This window comes from Sinocyclocheilus rhinocerous, unplaced genomic scaffold (genome assembly GCF_001515625.1).
Source record: "Sinocyclocheilus rhinocerous isolate Xijiao unplaced genomic scaffold, SAMN03320098_v1.1 scaffold2973, whole genome shotgun sequence".
NCBI classification, from domain to species: Eukaryota; Metazoa; Chordata; class Actinopteri; order Cypriniformes; family Cyprinidae; genus Sinocyclocheilus; species Sinocyclocheilus rhinocerous.
Window position 1 is genome coordinate 24,549 of NW_015644639.1, and position 19,397 is coordinate 43,945.

The 19,397-nt window shown below is 39.4% G+C and overlaps 3 protein-coding genes across 3 annotated transcripts in view; all 3 read right to left on the reverse strand.

Moving 5' to 3' along the window:
- The window catches only part of LOC107758729 (serine/threonine-protein phosphatase 2A catalytic subunit beta isoform-like), a 13,750-nt gene extending 11,504 nt beyond the window's left edge, over window positions 1-2,246 (reverse strand). The window contains exon 1 of the mRNA XM_016576532.1: window positions 1,831-2,246. Coding sequence (XP_016432018.1) covers window positions 1,831-1,932 — 102 coding nt within the window. The 5' untranslated portion in view covers window positions 1,933-2,246. The remainder of the gene's footprint in view (window positions 1-1,830) is intronic.
- A 1,336-nt stretch (window positions 2,247-3,582) lies between these two features.
- Window positions 3,583-12,412, reverse strand: LOC107758725 (uncharacterized). The gene is made up of 9 exons (XM_016576529.1): window positions 12,337-12,412; window positions 11,331-11,475; window positions 11,006-11,171; window positions 10,552-10,786; window positions 10,306-10,449; window positions 10,054-10,216; window positions 4,827-9,871; window positions 4,389-4,435; window positions 3,583-4,252 (listed from the first exon to the last, which is right to left on the reverse strand). The coding sequence occupies exons 2-9, from the start codon at window positions 11,449-11,451 to the stop codon at window positions 3,595-3,597; spliced, it is 6,579 nt and encodes a 2,192-aa protein (XP_016432015.1). The 5' UTR covers window positions 11,452-11,475; window positions 12,337-12,412; the 3' UTR covers window positions 3,583-3,594.
- Window positions 12,413-17,187: 4,775 nt separating this feature from the next.
- On the reverse strand, window positions 17,188-18,511 carry LOC107758727 (purine-rich element-binding protein gamma-like). The gene has a single exon (XM_016576531.1). The coding sequence runs from the start codon at window positions 18,181-18,183 to the stop codon at window positions 17,221-17,223; it is 963 nt and encodes a 320-aa protein (XP_016432017.1). The 5' UTR covers window positions 18,184-18,511; the 3' UTR covers window positions 17,188-17,220.
- Between the last annotated feature and the right edge of the window lie 886 nt (window positions 18,512-19,397).

Sequence of the window (19,397 nt, forward strand, 5' to 3'; positions counted from 1 at the left end):
GGATTCTGTACCCAATATTTAAAAAATTTACAAATGCAATAAAAATATTGGTATCGGTACGTACCAAAAACAAAAGTATCGGTATCGGGGGAGTACTGGAAAAAGTGGTATCGGTGCATCCCTACTTTAAATCATTTAATATTTCTATATTCAACATTTTTAAAAACATCTTAACATTAATTTATGGATGTAATTGCACTCATGCCACCTCTGATCCTCATTAAATGTCTGAAAATACACCTACAACCCTCTACATTGCGAGTAAATCACTCGCATATGCGTCTAAATCTTACTCTGGACGACTAAATAATATCTAACATTAGCCATTGGCTAATAAATTCTTCGATTTTACACGCCAGTATGTGTGTGAGAGGCGTTCAACACAGATTTTCACTCTATGTAATGTCCCCATTTAGATAGTTAAGTAAATGTGTGTGTGTGTGTGTAAAATAGTATATCAGTCTGGAGAGTAAACAAAAAAATTTACTAGCCAATGGCGATTATATTGCCAAGGTGTGCGTAGAGGGTTGACCTACATGCCACTTTTGTGTTCTTCTGTGCCACTTCTGTACAAATTAATTTTAATACTGATTTCATTTGATTAGTAACTTATTCTTATTGTTCTTATTCTGTGGTTTTAATAAGAATTTTTAAAAAGCTTATAAAATATATATATTTTTAAATTTGACAAAAGATTACATACTTTTAATAAAGTTAGAAAAATGCCATTACAAAGGTAAAAACAAAATTCCACTGTAAATCACTTTAAGGAGTCAAATATCACCTCGTAATGGGAAGGCTAATTTTTGATCAAATTTTGGATTATTGATTAGAAGGTGCTCCTACATTTTTGACTGTGCTCCTAAAAAGAAAAATAAGCGTAGAGCCCTGCCTTCCTACATTTCATTTCATCCAAAGAGACCTAAGTTGCACTGAATGCATGCATTTTATCAGGCATGCTCTGCAGTTTGAGCTACAGGAACGTATCCTTATGTTGACTGCAAGATTGCACCTTTTCACTTCTTGAATTTATTAATGAGAACTGTTTACCCTTCAGTTGTATAAAATGGATTTTTTTGGATCTACTTAAGAGCTCTGTTGAAGACTCTGTCATTTTAATCTATATCTATGGTGTCATGATGATATCACAGGTGTGATGTCGTCTAGTGAGGCAAGATCTGTGTCGTTTGTAAACGCAACTAGTGGTAGTGGCTGTCTTAAAGCAAATAGAGTGAATTTGCTGGAGGTTACTATTTAACCAGACAGGCAGTCAATTTCAAATCTACAAATAGCAAATAACACATCTACATAAATTACAGACACTGAAAAACCAGGTAGAAAATAAATACAGCCAACTCTAACCTATCTATATAGATTGACAACAACAATAGTGAACACTAACACTTTGACGTGTGTTGACTGTGGTGTTAATTCAGTCAAATGATACGATAATAACTATAACACATGGAAATCATAAAATGGACAGACAGTGGCAGAATTTCTGGATGTACTGTTAACTTTTTGTTTAAAAATAATAATTAAAAAAACAGTTCGCGTTTATATTTAGCCACAATTTAGAATACTTCACCATATTAAAAATAATAATAATGTTCCTCATTTTTGTTATCGGTGTATGTTTGTATGCACATCTCATTCATTATGTCCAAAGAATCGTTGTGATTTTTTAAACATCCTAACGTTAATTATCACACATTTTATTTTCTCTCAGAGCGTTCACTTACAACGATGTTAAGTTTAATAGTACCGTTTATGTTTATTAAACGATAAGTATGACCTAATGGTGTATTATGAACCTGACATTTTCTTTACCTTCTCGCAGAGTGTTCTCACTTGATTCTCGGTCAGCTGTTTGCACTCATTCAGCTGTTCGATCCATTGGTCTAATTCTTTGGTGAACGCTTTATCATCCATCACCGGCGCGATTCCGCGGTAATCCTCACAGATTCTTCGTTAATTAAACGAGCAGCGAGCGCGCTGCCACACTCACGCGCTGCGCTGGGCCGACGCGAAACACAGCCACCAAACACCGCTGTTAACCTCGGATATCAGCTCATTAAACACGAAATCCCGTGTCACGGGTGTTTTTTTTTATCTAGATTTGGTGGTAACTGATAGATGTCTTTTGACGGTATCCGCGGTCTGCCGTTGATGATTTTTCCGTTGACTCGTCGCGCTTCCGACCTTCCTCACGCGCTGTGTAATGGCCGCTGCGCTCGCCGCCCGTGACGTCATCGGAAAGGCACGCTTCGGAACGCTCTGAGCGATGTGCTGCCCCCTGCGGCCAGGAGGACCATTAACAACTCACAAATGACGGAAATTCATTTTAATAGATGTGTTCAAATGCCACGTATCTTTTCATTTTTAAATGAAGGTTATTCTATAAGCTTTCGTGCTTTCGTCATTTAATCAGTTATTCTGTATATGCAGTATAAAACCAGTAAGTCAGAAACACTAGACATCACATGCATCCCTGCACCTAATGCATAATGTTTAGCCAAGATTCCCTGTGTATGTTCTGCAATGAAAATAAATAAATACATACAAGTAAAAAATAATGTGCATACAATTTTTTTTGTGCATGCAAACAATTACTGGACCTACCTATGTTAGAATCAGTGTAGTCTAGTAGTGCAAGTATCGCGTTTCTAATGAATTTCTAATTAAATGTGTAAGAGGTTTGAATGCAGCATTGTGATTAAGTAGGTTGATTGGCCAGTATATTGCAGAATAATTTGTCTATAAATATGTAGAATTATCAAACCATTTATTTATTCATGTTAACTTGTAGAAAATAAATGTTTAATTGCAATAAATACTACAACAAAGTAACTGAACATCAACTCTTTGTATAAAACATTGTTATGTACAGTACTTGGAAGGTTTTACCAGAAAATGTATGTTATATCATATATACATTAATGTCACATTAAAGTACATTAAAAGCACCAACTGCATTTGTGAATCTGTGGGATTCAGGTTTTAAGATAAACTAGTTAAACTAGTTTAGGGGTGGCCAACGTCGGTCCTGAAGAGCCACAGTCCTGCAGAGTATAGCCAGAGATTGTTTTACTATAGGGAGATGAGAGGGTCTGTATTACTTTCTATTGAAGAAAGTGTAACGGTCAACTTGGATCATGTGTGCCTTAATAACCAATCACATTACAGCCTTGACGTCATTGAATTTCAGAGTTGTCCGACACTCAATCGTCGTTTACGGATACCATAGGAATAAATGAGAAATGCTGTAAGCTGTACCCCACCTGTCACAAAAAGTCAGTGACTTCTCTTATAAAACGGCATTTTTTTTACAGGCAAACCGGAAGCGTTAGCATTAGCCGTTATGCTTTTTTTTGCTAAAGGTTGCAGGCTTGCCTTCTAGTGGCTTTGGATCAGCTCCAACCCTAATCAAACACACCTGGACAAGCTAATCAAGATCTAAGGTTTACTAGAAACCAACATGCAGGTGAGGTTTTATCAAGGTTGGAGCAACACTCTGCAGGACTGATGTTTGGCCACCCCTGAACAAGTTCTTTGATGTTCTCTGATTCAATCGAAGCTCATAGTACATTAGCCCTAAATGGTGTTAGGATAATATCTAGTATCAGGGTGAATGGCTGCAGTGGAGCCTGTGGTGTATGTTTGTCCATTCAGAAGGAAGTATGGGTAATGAATTGCTGTAATCGTGCTGGGCATAGGGACATGTGTCAAAGCCTGAACTGAGAGAGGAGGAGGTATCAAATTTGCATTCAAAGGGCAATTTGGCAAACTATAAGGTTGTGTCATGGCTAAACTGAACTGGTTTACTTGTTCTTGTGAGAGCACAGGACAATGCGGCGCAGTGTTAGGTTGTTGATATTTAACACTGTCAAATGCTTGATGTGTAACACAAGAATCTCCTCGTAAAGTTGCTTGGGGAGCCGAGACTGGAGGCTGTTGAGGTCTTTGTATGTCTGCTATAGATCTCCTCTCATCAGAATGTGATAAAGTCGCTCGTATATTAGACAGATGAAGAGAATTTCTTTCAGAGTGTGCATGAGACGTCGAAGGTGAAGGTGGGACTAAGTCAGAGGCGTTCCAGTCTGCAGCAGTGCTTCCAACCATTCCCCAATGCCCCGGATCCACTCTGTGAGGAAGAGCGTAGTAAGGGGTCGGGTTCTCAACATGGGTTGCAGAAGTTGTTTGGAAAAGGGGGTTCACAGCATTACATTGTGTTTGGGGTGAAAGAGATGCCCTGAAGATGTTGGAAAACATTTATTACCCACACATTTTAGAATGGTTAAAAATGTACTTAAAACCAATACATTAGAGGCTGATAAAAAAAAAATCAGCATTTGATTCTTAAATTAAATTGCAAAAATGTCTCCTACCTCCTTTTAGCCATTTTATAAGCCACATCCTTGCCAGCCTTTACACTCTATATTAGAAATAAATAAATAAACAAACAGACATTTAGAAAGATTTACAATGGTTTTTCTTTGCAACCAAATGGAATTAAACATCTCTATGATCCAATTCTAGCAGCTCTAACATCCTTGAGGTCAGATGTGAAATGTGACTTTCCATGTGAATGAGAATTTCCAGTGAGAAAAATTGTACTTTATTTGTTAGTAACTGATTATTGGATCGTAAAAAGTGGGTGTTAATGTAAGGAGCCAGACAAAATGAGAGTTTGCTATAATGCATTATAAGCATTTTAAGGAAAAGTGATTTCAGAGCAAGTTTCATTTAAAAGTTAGCATTAAAGTTAACATTTTGATTTCATGTTGACTTTCAATCTTCACATGGTATACCTACCAAAATCTTACCTGTGCAACACTGGGTTGAGAGGACGTCCATAACTGCAAACCTTTGCGTTTCCGAGCAGCATCACTCTGTTGTTTTGTGGGGGTCTCTGCTCCATCCATAGACAGAGGGGGCTGTTCCACTTTGTTTACGAGAGTAACACCTGACTCCGTCACCCCAAAAATAATCTGTGGGTTTGAATTCTTATGTGTCTTGAGAACCTCACTTGGTGCACAATGACTCATGTCTTGCCATACAAGAACCTTAGAGGCATCATAAAGAAGGTGCTCGATTCCAAACCACGATACTTTGCTAATCATTTCTTTGCATGACTTCATGAAAAGAGCTTTTTCTTGGAGATATCTGCATGTGATGGACAGATGCTCTGCTTTGCCCACATCAAATGTCCCTGGCAACTGATCCGAAGGTGTTTCCACAAAAGTCATTATCACTTTGTGTATCTTTTCCAATCTTTCCAAACTGTCTCCCAAATTGATCATTGCAGACATTGGTACAGATAAAAAGAAGCGTTTAATGTTGTGGGGATTTCTGAGTGCAGCCTCAGCCTCAAGGAGCTCACGCTTACTCTTCAGATACATGTAGTAAGATGCATCAGGGGCCGCATGGAGCTGTTGGTGCAAAGAGGACACTGCACTGTAGTATTCCTGCAGTTTACTGTAGCCCTCTTGTGCTAAGATCTTTTGAAAAGAAGCTAACAACGACGACTGCTGCTGAAAGCCAACCTCCCCTTTGTAGAGTTCTCCATAAAGAGAAGGGTCATACCATAGCAAACTCCTAAACGTGGGTTTACCGCTCAGAAAGTTGATTTTGTTTTCTACAAACTGCCAGGCTTCCATCATCATCTGCAACTCCAAGTAAGAATTCACCGCTTCATATTTCAGGTCTACTTGTGCAGGTGGATGGTCCAAATATTGCTCTAAGATGAGACATCTTGAAACGAAATATTGGTTGAATGGCACTTTCTGATCTTGTTCAAAACTTGAGATAAAATGCTGCAACATGCTTTTGCATTTAGACTGCAAAGATCCAAGTTCGGTTAATGAGGTTGTTTGATCTGCCATTTTAAGAGTATTTGAAATGTCACTGATGCTGTATTTATTGTCAGCGAATGTACTGCTCACATTGCCATCATCAATGATTTTTATGGTATTCAAAGATTGTTTCTTTTGACTCTTTTGCTTACATAAACTATTCAAACTCATTGAGGGATTTTGTTGGCCTGTTGTGTTTATTCTTTGCATTTGTAACTGGGCATTAAGGGTGTTATTGATGGAGATTTTTTGAAAAACAGCGTTCCGGTCGTTCACCTGGGGCAAAGGGTGAGAACTGTTATCTTTGACGGAGTCTATAGCACTGGTACTGTCAGGACTGACACTAGTGACTGAGCTCCTTCTTGATCTTTGCTTGCTGGTTCGTTTGGTTTGAGAAGATCGTCGGCCTCTCTTAGATTCAACAGGCACTAGTAGGCAAACATCGGTTCCATTTTGAGCGTGTTCACTTCGAAGAACCTTCCTAGTTTGAACAGAGTTTTTGGTGTATTCACTTGAATTGTCTTTTTTAACAGCTTCACCCCCATGAGGCATCAGGCAGGGAACATTTACCATACAATACTGGCTTTTTTCAAACAACTGCTGTTTATGTGCTGTGCTGTCAAGTGTTATCCACACCACTGGTCTTTCTTTAAGCTCTTCATTCACTGCTTCTTGTTTCTTGACAGTGGACTCAAATTTGGACAAATAATCTCTTAGTTTAGAAATGAGCTGGGTTTCTGGTGAGTTTGCCTCATTAATTTTGTTTTGGTCTGGCTTTGATAAATTACAGTTGTCTCTGATTGCCAGAGTACTTGGTGATTTGGTAGAACCAAGCAAACTAGTGTTGCTGCTCTTCTTTGTGTGTTCTGAAGAAATCTTACATTGGACGCTCAAAGCTGGATCATCAACAGTAAGATCTACAGCATTATTTGATGGATATTTCAAAGCCTTTGGACCACACTGCTTTGAATCTGATGTTGTGTCTTCAAATGCCTCAGAATCAGTATTCCAAACACTTCTGACATTAGATGTGCTGGTAAACATTTTGAGACATGATTGGTTCATATGTGGGATATTTGCTGACATGTTTTCTGTTCCTTCAAAACACTGTACATTTAGAGTATTTTTCATACTTGCATTTTGCTCGCTACATTTTATAGTGTCTGTCTCAGCCGTAGCATTGATAGTATCCATCACCCTGGCTTCTGGAGTCATGTTTGTATGGAGTTCAGTTTTATGACTGTTGATTGTGTTGCTTGCAGGCACATCACTGTGTGTTTCTGATGCCTCACAATCATGTATACTCAAAGCATCTACATTGTCATCTACTGTGATTTTCATTGTGAAATGTTCCTTGCTTAATGGATTCAATCCAGTCTCTGATGTCAAATTCAGCAACATGTTCTCCTCTTTGCATTCTGTGTTACTCCCATGTTCTTTGCTAGTGCATGTGATCAAGGATGTTTGGCTTTGATTGGAGATGTGTTCAGCTGTCTTCACTTGTTCTCCTTTATCCACCATTACTGGGATTAGATTTGGAGTAAAATCTTCTGTTGCCTTCTCAGTGTAGACTGAATCACTTTTATAGATATAAGTGGTAAGTGCACTTATAAGTACAGTAAGTGGTTCTGTAGGATTTATTGGCTTCTCTATTGGTTTGGTCTCAGGAAGAGTGGCATTAGCCTCCTGAGAACCCTGAACATGTGATGATTGTCTGTCATCAGATGTGTGAGAGTCTGGGTCTTGATCTTCGTGTTCTGTAAGGACTATTTCAGACGGACTGTTTGAAGGGTTTGATGTTGCTTTGCTGTTTACCGTTTCATGGGGGCTCTCACCTGACACAGTTGTTCTGCTAAGATTCCTCTTTGCTTTCCAAAAGCGTGTCTTTTTGACATATATGCTCCTCTTTAGAGAGTGACCTAGTGATAGAACAACATGCTGTTTTTTGAGACATGGCTTCTTACTGCCTGGTCTGTTCAAGCTCTTCCGTTTCACATGCATTTTAGATTTACTGTACCTCTGAGCTAGTAGTTGTATTAGTTCAACATTACAAGTTGCAGTTTCTTTGTATCGTTTGCTACTGCACATTTGGATCCTTGGGCTTTGAATCATTTCATCGTTTCTTTCACTCAATTTCTTTTGAAGGCCTTTAATTTTTGAAAATCTCTCAGAGAGAGAAAGCACTTCTGTAGTATGGGCTGAGGTTTTGCTGGCTTTTAGAGTAACTTTGAGATGGATATCTTCCCAGAATCTCATGTTTAGGTTCGTTTCAGCTTTGCTGTGATCTTTGCTTTCATTTTTTAGCTTGGAAATGTTGTCTGCAGGTCTGCCCATATCTCTGTTTGTACTTGAGGAGAAAACATGCTTTGGAAGCATGCTTGGCAAAAGTTGATCAAGTTGAATTCTCTTGTACAATTCCCAGTGAGTATTGTTGTCCTGCTTTACTGTTTCCATATCGAGCTCTTGAGATCTTTCAGAGTCTTCACAGCAACTTTTCTCATTCTGCTTTTGCTTTACTGCCATGGGAAGACTGAGATCACAGTTGTCTGATGTCCCACAACTAGAGACTACAACACAGCTTGCGATATCCATGACTGTGCTATCCATGATATTGTTTGTATACGTAAGGTATGCTTCAGTGCTGGGCTTTTCAACCAAGTTAACACCTGGAGTAGATTCATTCTCTTGCAAGTCCTGTACTGCGAGCTCACTTTCACATTCTAAGCTGTGATTAAGCTTAGCTTCATTAGAGGGACAAGTTAAAGGATTTGGGTGTTTGAGATCAAGCTGTACATTTTGTGCATCAGTTTTCTCATCTGTGAGGTTGAGATTCAGTGATCTCAGCACCAAGGATTGCTCTGAAAGTTTATCTGGAGACTGAATCAGACATCTATCGGGATGGTCCTGGTGAGTCTCTGGTGCTTGACCCTGTCCCTTTTCTGTCAACATTACTGCACTCGATTCTTGATGATATGGATGACTGGTTTTATGAATGTGTGTTGTGCTACATTTATTCCTGTTAACAAAATTATTGTTATCTGACAAACTTGCAGCATCATGACTTTTTGGTTTGAACACATAGGACTGATTGTGCTTGTATGTATTGCATTTTGTCTGTAGAATGTGATTTTCTTTGGGCTGTCTTTGAGACAGCCTGGAGGTCTTCTTTGTCTCATTGACATTTTGAAAGATCAATCCCTCTTTATACTTCTGATAATAAACTTCATAAAAATGTATACGGTCAGCTAATTCTTGCTTTTGTTCTGGTGACATGTTTTCTTGTGACCAAATTTTGTGATGCCTCTCTTCCTGACTCATTCCAAAGTAGGCAGCATATTTTTGGAATTTCATTTTGAATAACTTCATTGAGGGCAACGTTGTGGTATGCGCACATTGATCAATCTTTGAGGATTCCCTTTGAGTGCCCTTCTTGTCCGTGTTTGATGGCTCTTTTGAATCACAAGTATTTCCAGCAAATCCACAATTGTCTTCTTGGTTTTTATCAGCTGGTTGGCATTTTCTATTATCACATCCTGATCCAGTGTATGCTACCATGGCATCTGAACAGTTGGTCTGTTGATTTGCTTCTTGTCTAGATAGACGAGGATCCCTAACCAAGCGTGAAGAATACACTATGGTAGAAATTTTGTCCAACGGACTTTGAGGTACTGTGTCCCATGTATTGTCATTTCCTCCATGTGTGCTTGCAGTATTTTTTTTTTGATTACTCAGGAATGCTTTCTTTCCCAGCAAGCTTTGGGAGACAGCAGTGTGATCCATAACTGGCCCTGAACTGCTGGAAGATTCTGAGTCCTCACTGGCAGCAATCCAGTGCTGTTTTGGGTTGAATGACTGAGTGTTTTGCATATCGCTCTTTTTAAGTGGAGCTTCTACTTCTGGATTCTGAGGTGTATAATCTGTCTCAAAGCAGCCCGGCGTGCCAAAGTGTTTGAATGTAATGGTGGCAGTGTCTCCTTTTCCTCTTCTCTTTGCCACAGTACATGCCTTAAAATGGTCTGTTGTATTTTTCAGGGATAAAATAATCACACACATTATTGATTGAAAGATTTGATGCATTACAAACACTAAGACATACATTTCTGCATATGAATTGTGAAAAGTGCTATAGAAATAAACTTGACTTGATAATGATGGGCATGTATTTGATGTCTTAAAAAAGGTTTGTGTTTTATCTCACCATGCACTTGGCCAATAGGTAGCGCTGAAGCTGAGAGTGGTAGGTTTGTAGGCACAGTCAGAATGACACTGCTGGCAGGAACAAATGAAACTACAGCATACGGCAAACACTGCCTGGGTCTTTCAGTAAGCTCCTGCTTCTCGTTAAAGTCAAACAGAAAAACCTAGAAGAACAATGTTTTATTAAGACTCCTGTTGACTATCCAGTCCATTTGATCGGATAATTTGTTATTCTGAGATTAAATCAACTCACAGAGGAGCCCAGAACTTGTTGGTGAAGAGTGTCTCGATGGGACACTGCATCTTTACAAATGTGACAGTCAAAGCCCACAGTGGGATCTTGCGTTTTGTTCCAGTCCAGGCTTGGGGCGATTTTTTTCACCTTTCCATAAAGAACCTGAAGCCCCGAAACACAAAAATGTTCACTATTGTCATTCCATTAATAAACGTAATTTCACAATTCTTAGACTGTAGAGGACACAGGAAACATTCAACAAACCTTGAAAATTACTAGTTTTTTTGCATTTAATACGTTGGTATTGGATTTCAGAGCCACATCGACATGCCTAAAGAGATATACTCCGTGTGATGGCTTTCCCAAGGCATACTGGACAGTGCTGCCAACCCGTAGACCGTGCTGATAAATCTGGGCTGCCATTTGGTCCGATGCAACTAAAAAACAAAATCTTTCTTCCATTTCTCTCCCATGTCTTCCTTTAGCACGCATCTCTGCCCTGTAGTCAGTTGATGAGCGGTGACAGATATGCAATGAAAAGCAACATTCGTTTAATGTGGAAAAATCTTTTACATTTCTGAATGTACAGCTACAGAAGGTAACAAATAAAGCAGCATCATTGAAGGTGCCGCATGCACAAGAGCAAAGCCTGCAACTGCACTGGAAAATGTAGCGACTGGCCAGCATGTTATTGTATGTTGCATTTTTATGTCATTACCTTTTTTCTGAGAACATTTTAAGAAGCTCCTCATTGTGCACTAAACAAACATCTTTCCAGACCCATGCATTTGCTCGGTCCTTTCTAGTGTCCAGCTTGGCATCTCTCAGTTTTGTCTGAATGAGATTGTAGTCGCGGCTTTCCTCTGAACAACATTCCAAAAGGACTGACCGAAAAGAAGTCAAAAAGCACTTTTTAAAAACAGCTGATGAATTTAACAGTAGCTCTGGATTATGACAGCACCATCATGAAACAGTTTGGATGTTTAGTATGCCATCACAAAGATTATTTTGTTGATTTGGATTTTGAGAAAATCTAGTAAAACCTTCTCCAGAGGTCCGTTTCTTCCTGGGTATGGTGAAGCTCTTCAGTGCCAGGGTTCCTGTTAATGTTGACTGGTGTGATCTGGAGCCCTCTAATGTCTCCTCACGCTGTCTTTTCTCCATACTGGTTTACAACTGAATTTCACCCTGAAAAACATTAATCTAACATGTAAAAAGAGAGTCTATATTTCATCTGATGACAATTTCTCAGCAGATATTCCCAAAACTATTATAAACTGTCACCCGCTTTACAAGTGCCAGGCAAACAGATAAAACACAGCCGATTTGCTATTTCACCACATACAGTTAGTTCCTTTTGTGTTTATATATAACTGCCTTTAGAATGAATATAAGGTAAAAACTAATTCTCACCAAATGTCAAGGCAGCGAGAGCTTCACTGTTGTCCAGATTATATTTATGCTGTAGCGCTCACAAACATGAACTTTGCATAAATATTGTTATTCTTGGTCAGCTCTTTGTTTGTACTATTTACCATGTGACTGTATGACCACAAAAAGTCATTGAATTTTTTCAACAACCTTTTCAACAGTCTTAATAATATGCTAAATGGCAAAAGGGGTGTTGTAGAAATCTTTACTGAAAAAAAAAAGAAATGCATCTTGGAAAATAATCACACTGCCACAGCATGAAATGTAAATGTAGACACCGGTATTTAAGCTTTTACATGTCTAAAAAAAGCAGCCTTCAGAAGTGGTCAGTTCAGCGTTACTAAACTCAAGGTTTAGGGAATGTTGCTATAATTCAACATTGGAAATCACATAGCTTCCTGTGAAAGATTTGGCTAAAGGTGTATTATTAGTAGCATTTAGTATTACTACATGTTGGTTATGTTTCACACAACAGCATGACAGTGTGAAAACACAGCTATGTACAGTATATATGTGAAATGTTTATATACAAGTAAAATCGCGTCTACACTATAACCGAGCAAACAAACGAACAGGTATCAACACACAACTTGAAAGATCAAAATTATGGGTACTTACCATCATGTAAAATGGCAGTTGAGCATGTATGACATGATCTAAGATGTCTTAGTAGGGAACTGTGCGAAGTTTGTCACTTCAGTTTGAGGAACATCAAGTGAGACATACCAAAAAGGAAATCGCTTGACCTCAAACGCTGAACAGCAAAGGCACAGGAAATTACCTAGTACTGTTACTAACACCACGGGTTCTTCTTTAGTCCAACCTTCATATGAGAAAACACTGCTCATCAGAAAAAGCATAGCCTACTGTATATATTCCTGTGCCTTGTTTTTTCAATGTATAAACATTCTAGAAGACACTACAATCTGAATAAAATGGTTGTTTCATCTCTTTGTTTTTTTGTACAAACATTATTTAATTACACTCTTTCCAATGACCAACATATGTGTATTGTATTGTTTCAGACAGATGCTCTTTGGATCATTTATGCAAGAGGGGAAATTATTTTTACTTAGAGGTGTGCACCAACTGACCATCATTCTCAGAAAGAGAAGCTTCTATTTTCAGCGTTTACACCCTTCATCACACATATGAAGCTGCTTCCTTTTTTCTTTTTTTTTTCCCTTCTTGCGAATGATTGAGATCTCTGACAAAAGCTCTTAAAACACTTACACATCCTATGCATGTTGCCCTGTAAAACAGTTGAAAAAAATTCCTTGCTGCAACTATGCGATTAAATCCTTCAGAAATAACCAGTATTTCTGAAAGAAAAGACCAGAGAGGTTAAGATCGGGTGGCTATCAGAAATCATGGTTCAGCGCTTGAGCTCAAATGACCATGAGTCAGAGGGATATTTCTTCCTGACACATGTGGAAGAGCATTACAGTTAAGATTCAGTATGCTATGTTGCATATATCTAGCCTAACAAAATCACATAACGTCTCAAAAAGAAGACGGCCTGACGCTTCGATTTCGAAGCCTAAATCAGCTGGTTATTGCATTGACTGAAGCACAAATGTAAAAAACTATTGAACATTTGCATTTTCTATGCTAAAAGTATGTCATACCAAAATACAGTACAAACGACTTCCAATAATAAGTTATGAACTCACTTTAATGTGGAAAAAGATAAAAAGTGTCAATAATATAATATTAGCCAATGATATCTGAAGAGTTGATCAAAACACACATTTTAAACATAAAAAAGTTGTATTTTATTAGATTGTCTGTGGAACGTTTACACACAAATATTGGGTAACTGTAAATAAGCATCACACATTTCAGCATGTACTTTGGTGAGGATTTCCACCATGAGACGTCTACCGATTCAAGTTCTCACCCACCAGTTTTATAATGCGCTGTGTTATTCACTGTGAAGACTGAGTATCAGCCGTGGCAGATGGGCTGCTCCCTGGTTGCATGTCTGACATATTTTTGCAACTTCAACATGAGCAAACGCACCTTTCTTATGCCATCCTGTTCAAAGCAACCTTAATTGGAGAATAAAGCCAGACTTGTGTGCAGGGAGCCTCCACACGCGACTGGACAGACACAGACGAGCGTCTGGGAGTATGCATGATTTACAGTTACGCAAAACTGCTCGCGTTGAGAAAGGGCATCTTGTCGTCATTCTCGAGACTGAAAAGCCTCGGGTTTGCTCTACCGTTTCCATTGTCATTCATCATGCATGCAGCTAGGGTCCAGTTCAGCACCTTTATATGTTCTCATATAGCACCATTTTTCATATATATTTAAAGTTTGTCAGGACCCTACTGTTGGCATGCACGAACGTCAAATTTAAAACTTCATATTTCATCAGATACGTATCCTACATATTTCAACCTTTTAAAACATTACAAGGCAAATCAGGAATATTCATACTGTACCATACATGTTAAACAGAAACTAATACAGTACTCACATGAAAAGAAATTGCTACTAGACAGAACCATTTCTTTCTTGTTTTTGAGTCTAATAGTATAATAGTATAATATTCGAAGGCTCTACAAGAGGACACACTACATTACATGATCTAAAGATACACCAAAAAATTTTTTTTTTAATTTAGCCATCTTTTAAAATAATTTAACAAACACTGACACGTCTTAATTCCAACCGCAGATGGTCAACACAAAGATAAAAAGGAACAACTCAAGAAAGTTTGTGAACAACCTTTGTTTTTTTCTTTTTTAGAACATCACATTACCCACACCACTATCAAGAACATATACAGAAGTGTATGCATCTCTGCTGTTATATTTTAATATTCCCCGAAATGAAATATTTTTCTATTTTACTTTGTGTTATTGTTCATTTTATTTGCAAGGTCGCATTGTCGCATTCGAAATACCTTTTCCTCGGTTCCTTTGTTTTCTAACACCATGCATACAAAATGTTACATTTTAGAGATGAAGGCAAACTACGTTGGAACGATAATTCGTAACCCTAAAGTCAATCATTACAACCTCAGTGTAATGATTTTAAGGCCTATGGGTTGAAAACTGTGACTTCAGTACATGTTATGCATAACAGTCCAATTTAATGAATTCAAGTGTTTAGAGTAACTCAGATATAGCTGCAATATAATCACATTTTGAGATGGCCTCATAAATTGACATAGCTGTTTCCTTTAACACTACAGGAAAATAGACATCAATCTTCCCAAATAATTCCTTTAGAATTAAATACGCTGTTTCATCAGGGTGATAAATTGTGTACACTAACAATATTTGTATACCACCTATACATAAAGCGAGAAAAACATCATACGAACACTGCTCTCTTCTGGTCATGCATTGCACATACACGTATAACAAGCATACTTCTACTCATTTCTTTGTTGGGAACAAACCTGTACTCAGATTTTTAAAGTGCACATGGTTCATCAATTTTGCACCAGCTTTACACGTTTACTACTTTATAGGTAAAAGAGGACAACCAGATGCTGCCATTCAAAGGTAACTTTCTAAATATTTTGATGCCCTTGGTAGAAAAACGGTTCGAATTTTGATGCGAAAATATCTGCCTCAACCTTCCTACCGTCTAAATACAGGAAATCTGTATACTAGGCATTATGACTCATATACTGCGTCCTTCTATAGCAGCCCTTATTGTAAGAAATCCGTGTGCAGACAGTCATAGGAAACGAACTACACAATGAGAACAATACAATCACAGACTGAATACTCTGTGTCAGTGATATGCTAATCAGATCCTTGAAATAACACATTGCAACCAAATCTGATCGAAATGAACCAAGAAGTGCACAGAGCAAACAGATGAATGCACTTCTGAAAGGCTGAGGTGTTAATCTGGGAGTGCGATTGTCAATCTTTTCATATGGGGCAGAAATGAAGGTTTCTCTTTGCAGTGGTAAAGCAGATGAAGCAGCTCAAAGTGCTGTTTGAATAAAGTGCTTCCTGTAGGAGGTGTCTGTTATAGATCAGCATCTTAACACTAACCCACAGAATGTACCCATAATTCAGTCATATTCTGCTAAAACATAAATACTCTCTCACACACACATGCTTACGAACGCAGAAAAAAAAAGACGTGCTGAAACGAACTGCTTTTCCCGTCAGCTGGACAATAATTACAGTACAAATAAACAGAAGCCAACTCGAGCCAGACCTAAAACCAATGAAAATACTAATTAGTTGTGCTTTAACGAAAAAACAACTGCCTAGATGCATGTATGTCCATGCCTCTAAATGCTACAACCCCAGGAAAAAGGTTTTAGTAAAGGCAACTAGTTAACAAATGCTGTGTTTTCATAATGGTAGTACACTACTACTTATATTTTATTTGAATGAAATTCAGTATGCAAAATGCATACTGTGCATAGTAGGCCCAATTTCAATGTATACTTTAAAACTGTTTGCCAAAATCTGCAAAAACCATTTCCTGCAATCCAATGAATTTGAAGTGAAGGACATCTGAGGATGCTGCAATTTGCTTGTTATTTTTGTTCAATTTGATCATATACTATTAGTTATGCAGTAGAATATGTGTATGACAATAAGTATATTTAAACAGCCATTGTTTTGAGAGGAATGACATCATGGCAAATGCATTGTAACTTTTTTTAGGTTTGTGTAAATCCAGTGTGACAATTCTTTTCAGCATTTCACATAAGACCACATAACCCTGCAAACCAAGCTAAACTAAATTATATTATTTTAAAACGAGCCCATTTGTTTGCTTTGCTTTTGCACAGTTCTCGTTTAACCTCACTGACAGGGAAAAATTATATATTGCACACCTATCAAGAATGATTTTTGTCTCATCAGAGAGATGGATATAATTTAAATCCATTATTTAAAGCCACTTTTAAAAACGTAAAACATTTTAAAAAACTAATCTTGATGTGTCCGTTTATTTATGCTAAAGCATGGCCACACAATGTCATACATTTGATGCTTATAGTTCAAGCAGCCTCATTATGTTAGGTATATTTCAATAGGCTAGTGTGCAAATAATTCATCCAAATATTGTAAATATTAATGCACTTTTTGGTTTCTAATTTCAAATGGGGAAAGCAGTATTTGTGCAATGGCAAAATGTTGCAGTTCTCCTTATCATTGACAAAGTCAGGCTTCAAAAAAATAAAAGAAAAAACTTCACTTTGGACCATCAAGATACTCCGCACTCGATCGTGTGCAGTGCATTTCTGATATAAGTGCTTGATAAGACCTTGATTATTTGATTCCCAGTTTTGAGAAATTGCACAGCAGCCCCACACATGTTAAGCCTGGGAAGAAGTATTGGATGTAATAACACCAAATCCTAATGCTTTACTAAGCAGGCTGTCTCTCTCTCTCTCTCTCTCACACACACACACACACACACACACTAATGAAAGACTGCACCTGTCGGGCACCGGTCGCGATCGGGTACAACTAGAGGCACAACTAACAACAGTAATATCAGAAGTAGTTTGCGTCAATCCTCGTGCTCCTCCGTGTCTGTCCTCTTCTCTTTATGGCAGGTGAAGATGTGCCGCATCTCCTCCTCGTACCGCATGAAGTTCTCCCCGAAGCGGGCCCAGGCTTTCAGCGGGACGGTGATAGTGTTCCGGTAGGGCTGCCGGACCTCGCTGATCTTCAGAAAGACGCCGAAGCGGTTCGAGCCTACGTCGAAGTAAAAGCGCTTGTTGTCGACGCGGAACGACGCCGCCTCGGGCAGCTCGGGCGACGCGTCGTGGTTCCGCGCGCAGGCCCGCTCTGGCTCGTCCTCACCGTAGTCGTCGATGAGCTGAGACAGCGCATCTCTGAACTCGATGAGACCTTGCGCGGGCAGCACGATGGTCTGCTCGATGCCCTGCCCGTAGTAACCCATGCTCCCGTGTCCTCGGTTGACGGTCTGCCGGATGCGCAGGAACCGGCCGCGCTGGTTCTCCTTCAGGTCCAGGTAGTACTTCCTATTGTCCCGCTCGATGAACTCGCTCTTCAGCACCCGGTGCGTCTGCTCTTCGGACAAGGCTGAGCCGCTGGGGGACGCCGCCGGATCCGCTGCTCTCCGGCGGGGCTCCGGTGCGCGACCCTGGCCGTTGCTCTGTTCCTCCGGCGCCTGGCATCCTCGGAGCCCGATGTGCGCGTAATAATCGATGAAGTCGCCCAAGCAGTAGCGCAAATCGGGCGCCATGGACATGGAGAGGGTGAGCTTGCTCTTGCGGATGTTGTCGTGCCGGCCTCGGCCGATCCACACCTCGGCGATCTTCAGGAAGCGTCCGCGGGTGCTCTGCTTCACGTCCAGGTAGAAGCGCTTCTTCTGGATGTCCACGCGCTTGGACGCCAGCTCCTGTATATCTGACGGTTTTCCGCTCGCGTACTGCTGCGAGTATCCTGATGTCATCCTGCCTCTGCCTCTGTCCGTGCCCCTTCGGTGACTATCGGCCATAATCATTCGCGGCGCTTCATCGCTTCGCTCGGTATTATTCCGCTTGTCGACAGCTCGAGCACCGGCGAGTCTCCTCGACTGACCTGAAAATGGCAGGAGCGGCTCCGCTTAGAACGGCTCATCGACTTCCTTTGTCCTGATGAAAGGTCAAGCGAAACGCGGAGGCACGTACCGTTTGCACCATATTTTAAAAGCTCTTGTTTTTCGCCTCACCATCCATCTGACACATATTCCTGAAGTGAGAGTGTGAGCGAGAGAGAGACAGCGGATCTCTGTGGAAGGCGCCGCTGCTGTAGTGCGAATTAACTCAATGACCCTCCCCCTCCCTCCAACACACAGGCGCGTGCACGCTCTTGAGCGCAGCTCAACTCGCTTATCGCTTGCATACTACAACACGCACTGCGCTGCGCTGCGCACAGAGAAGTATGCAGTAAATCAATACTCCAGAATGAGGCCATACTTCCATATGTCTATTCTCCAAACCGCTTGTCCAATGTAGGGGATGCTGGAGCAAGGAAGAAACCCTGGACGGATGGCCACATGTTTGATTGTTCATTGATTTTATTTCAAAACATGAACAGACACATTACCAATCTTTGTGTTTAAGTATTTTGAGAGAGTTATGCTCTCTTAATTAAAACTCAGAATGTCGAGGCTCCAAAATGTCCATCATCATGGACAATGCATCTGGGGTTGTAATATAGCCTAATATAAATTGCAATTCCAAGATAAGAAAATAATATGCCTTATTTATTGTAATGAACTTAAAAAATTAACACTCGAATAATTCTGTAATATAAAATATTAAATGTATGAAATTAAGCAACGTTCCTGTCACCAACCCAACCCCCTATATAAAACCCCATTGCCCTTATTGCACTACTTCTATTTAGTAGTATATATATATATAGCAAATATATATAGCAAAGTCACATATAATCATACTCACTCACAGAACAACTTACAAACATCCAAAAATAAGAAAAAAGAGAGAAATATTATATATAAATATAGATTAATGTATAGAGACAGAATATCAACCAAAAAAATCCAGAAAAAAAAACATTATATAAAGGTTAGAAATTGATTTGCATTTCAGTGAGTGAAATAAGTATTTGATAGTACTTGGTGCAGAAACCCTTGTTGGCAAGCACAGAAGTAAGACGTGTCTTGTAGTTGGTCACCAGGTTTGCACACATCTCAGGAGGGATTTTGATCCA

Bases quoted from the DNA above. Each gene is read 5' to 3' on its own strand.
- LOC107758727 (XM_016576531.1), bottom strand. From the start codon at position 18,183: ATGATTATGGCCGATAGTCACCGAAGGGGCACGGACAGAGGCAGAGGC.
- LOC107758725 (XM_016576529.1), bottom strand. From the start codon at position 11,451: ATGGAGAAAAGACAGCGTGAGGAGACATTAGAGGGCTCCAGATCACAC. The intron at 9,872-10,053 runs GTGAGATAAAAC...AAAATACAACAG, and splicing joins ACCTATTGGCCAAGTGCATG to ACCATTTTAAGGCATGTACT. The intron at 4,253-4,388 runs GTAGGAGACATT...CAACATCTTCAG, and splicing joins TATAAAATGGCTAAAAGGAG to GGCATCTCTTTCACCCCAAA.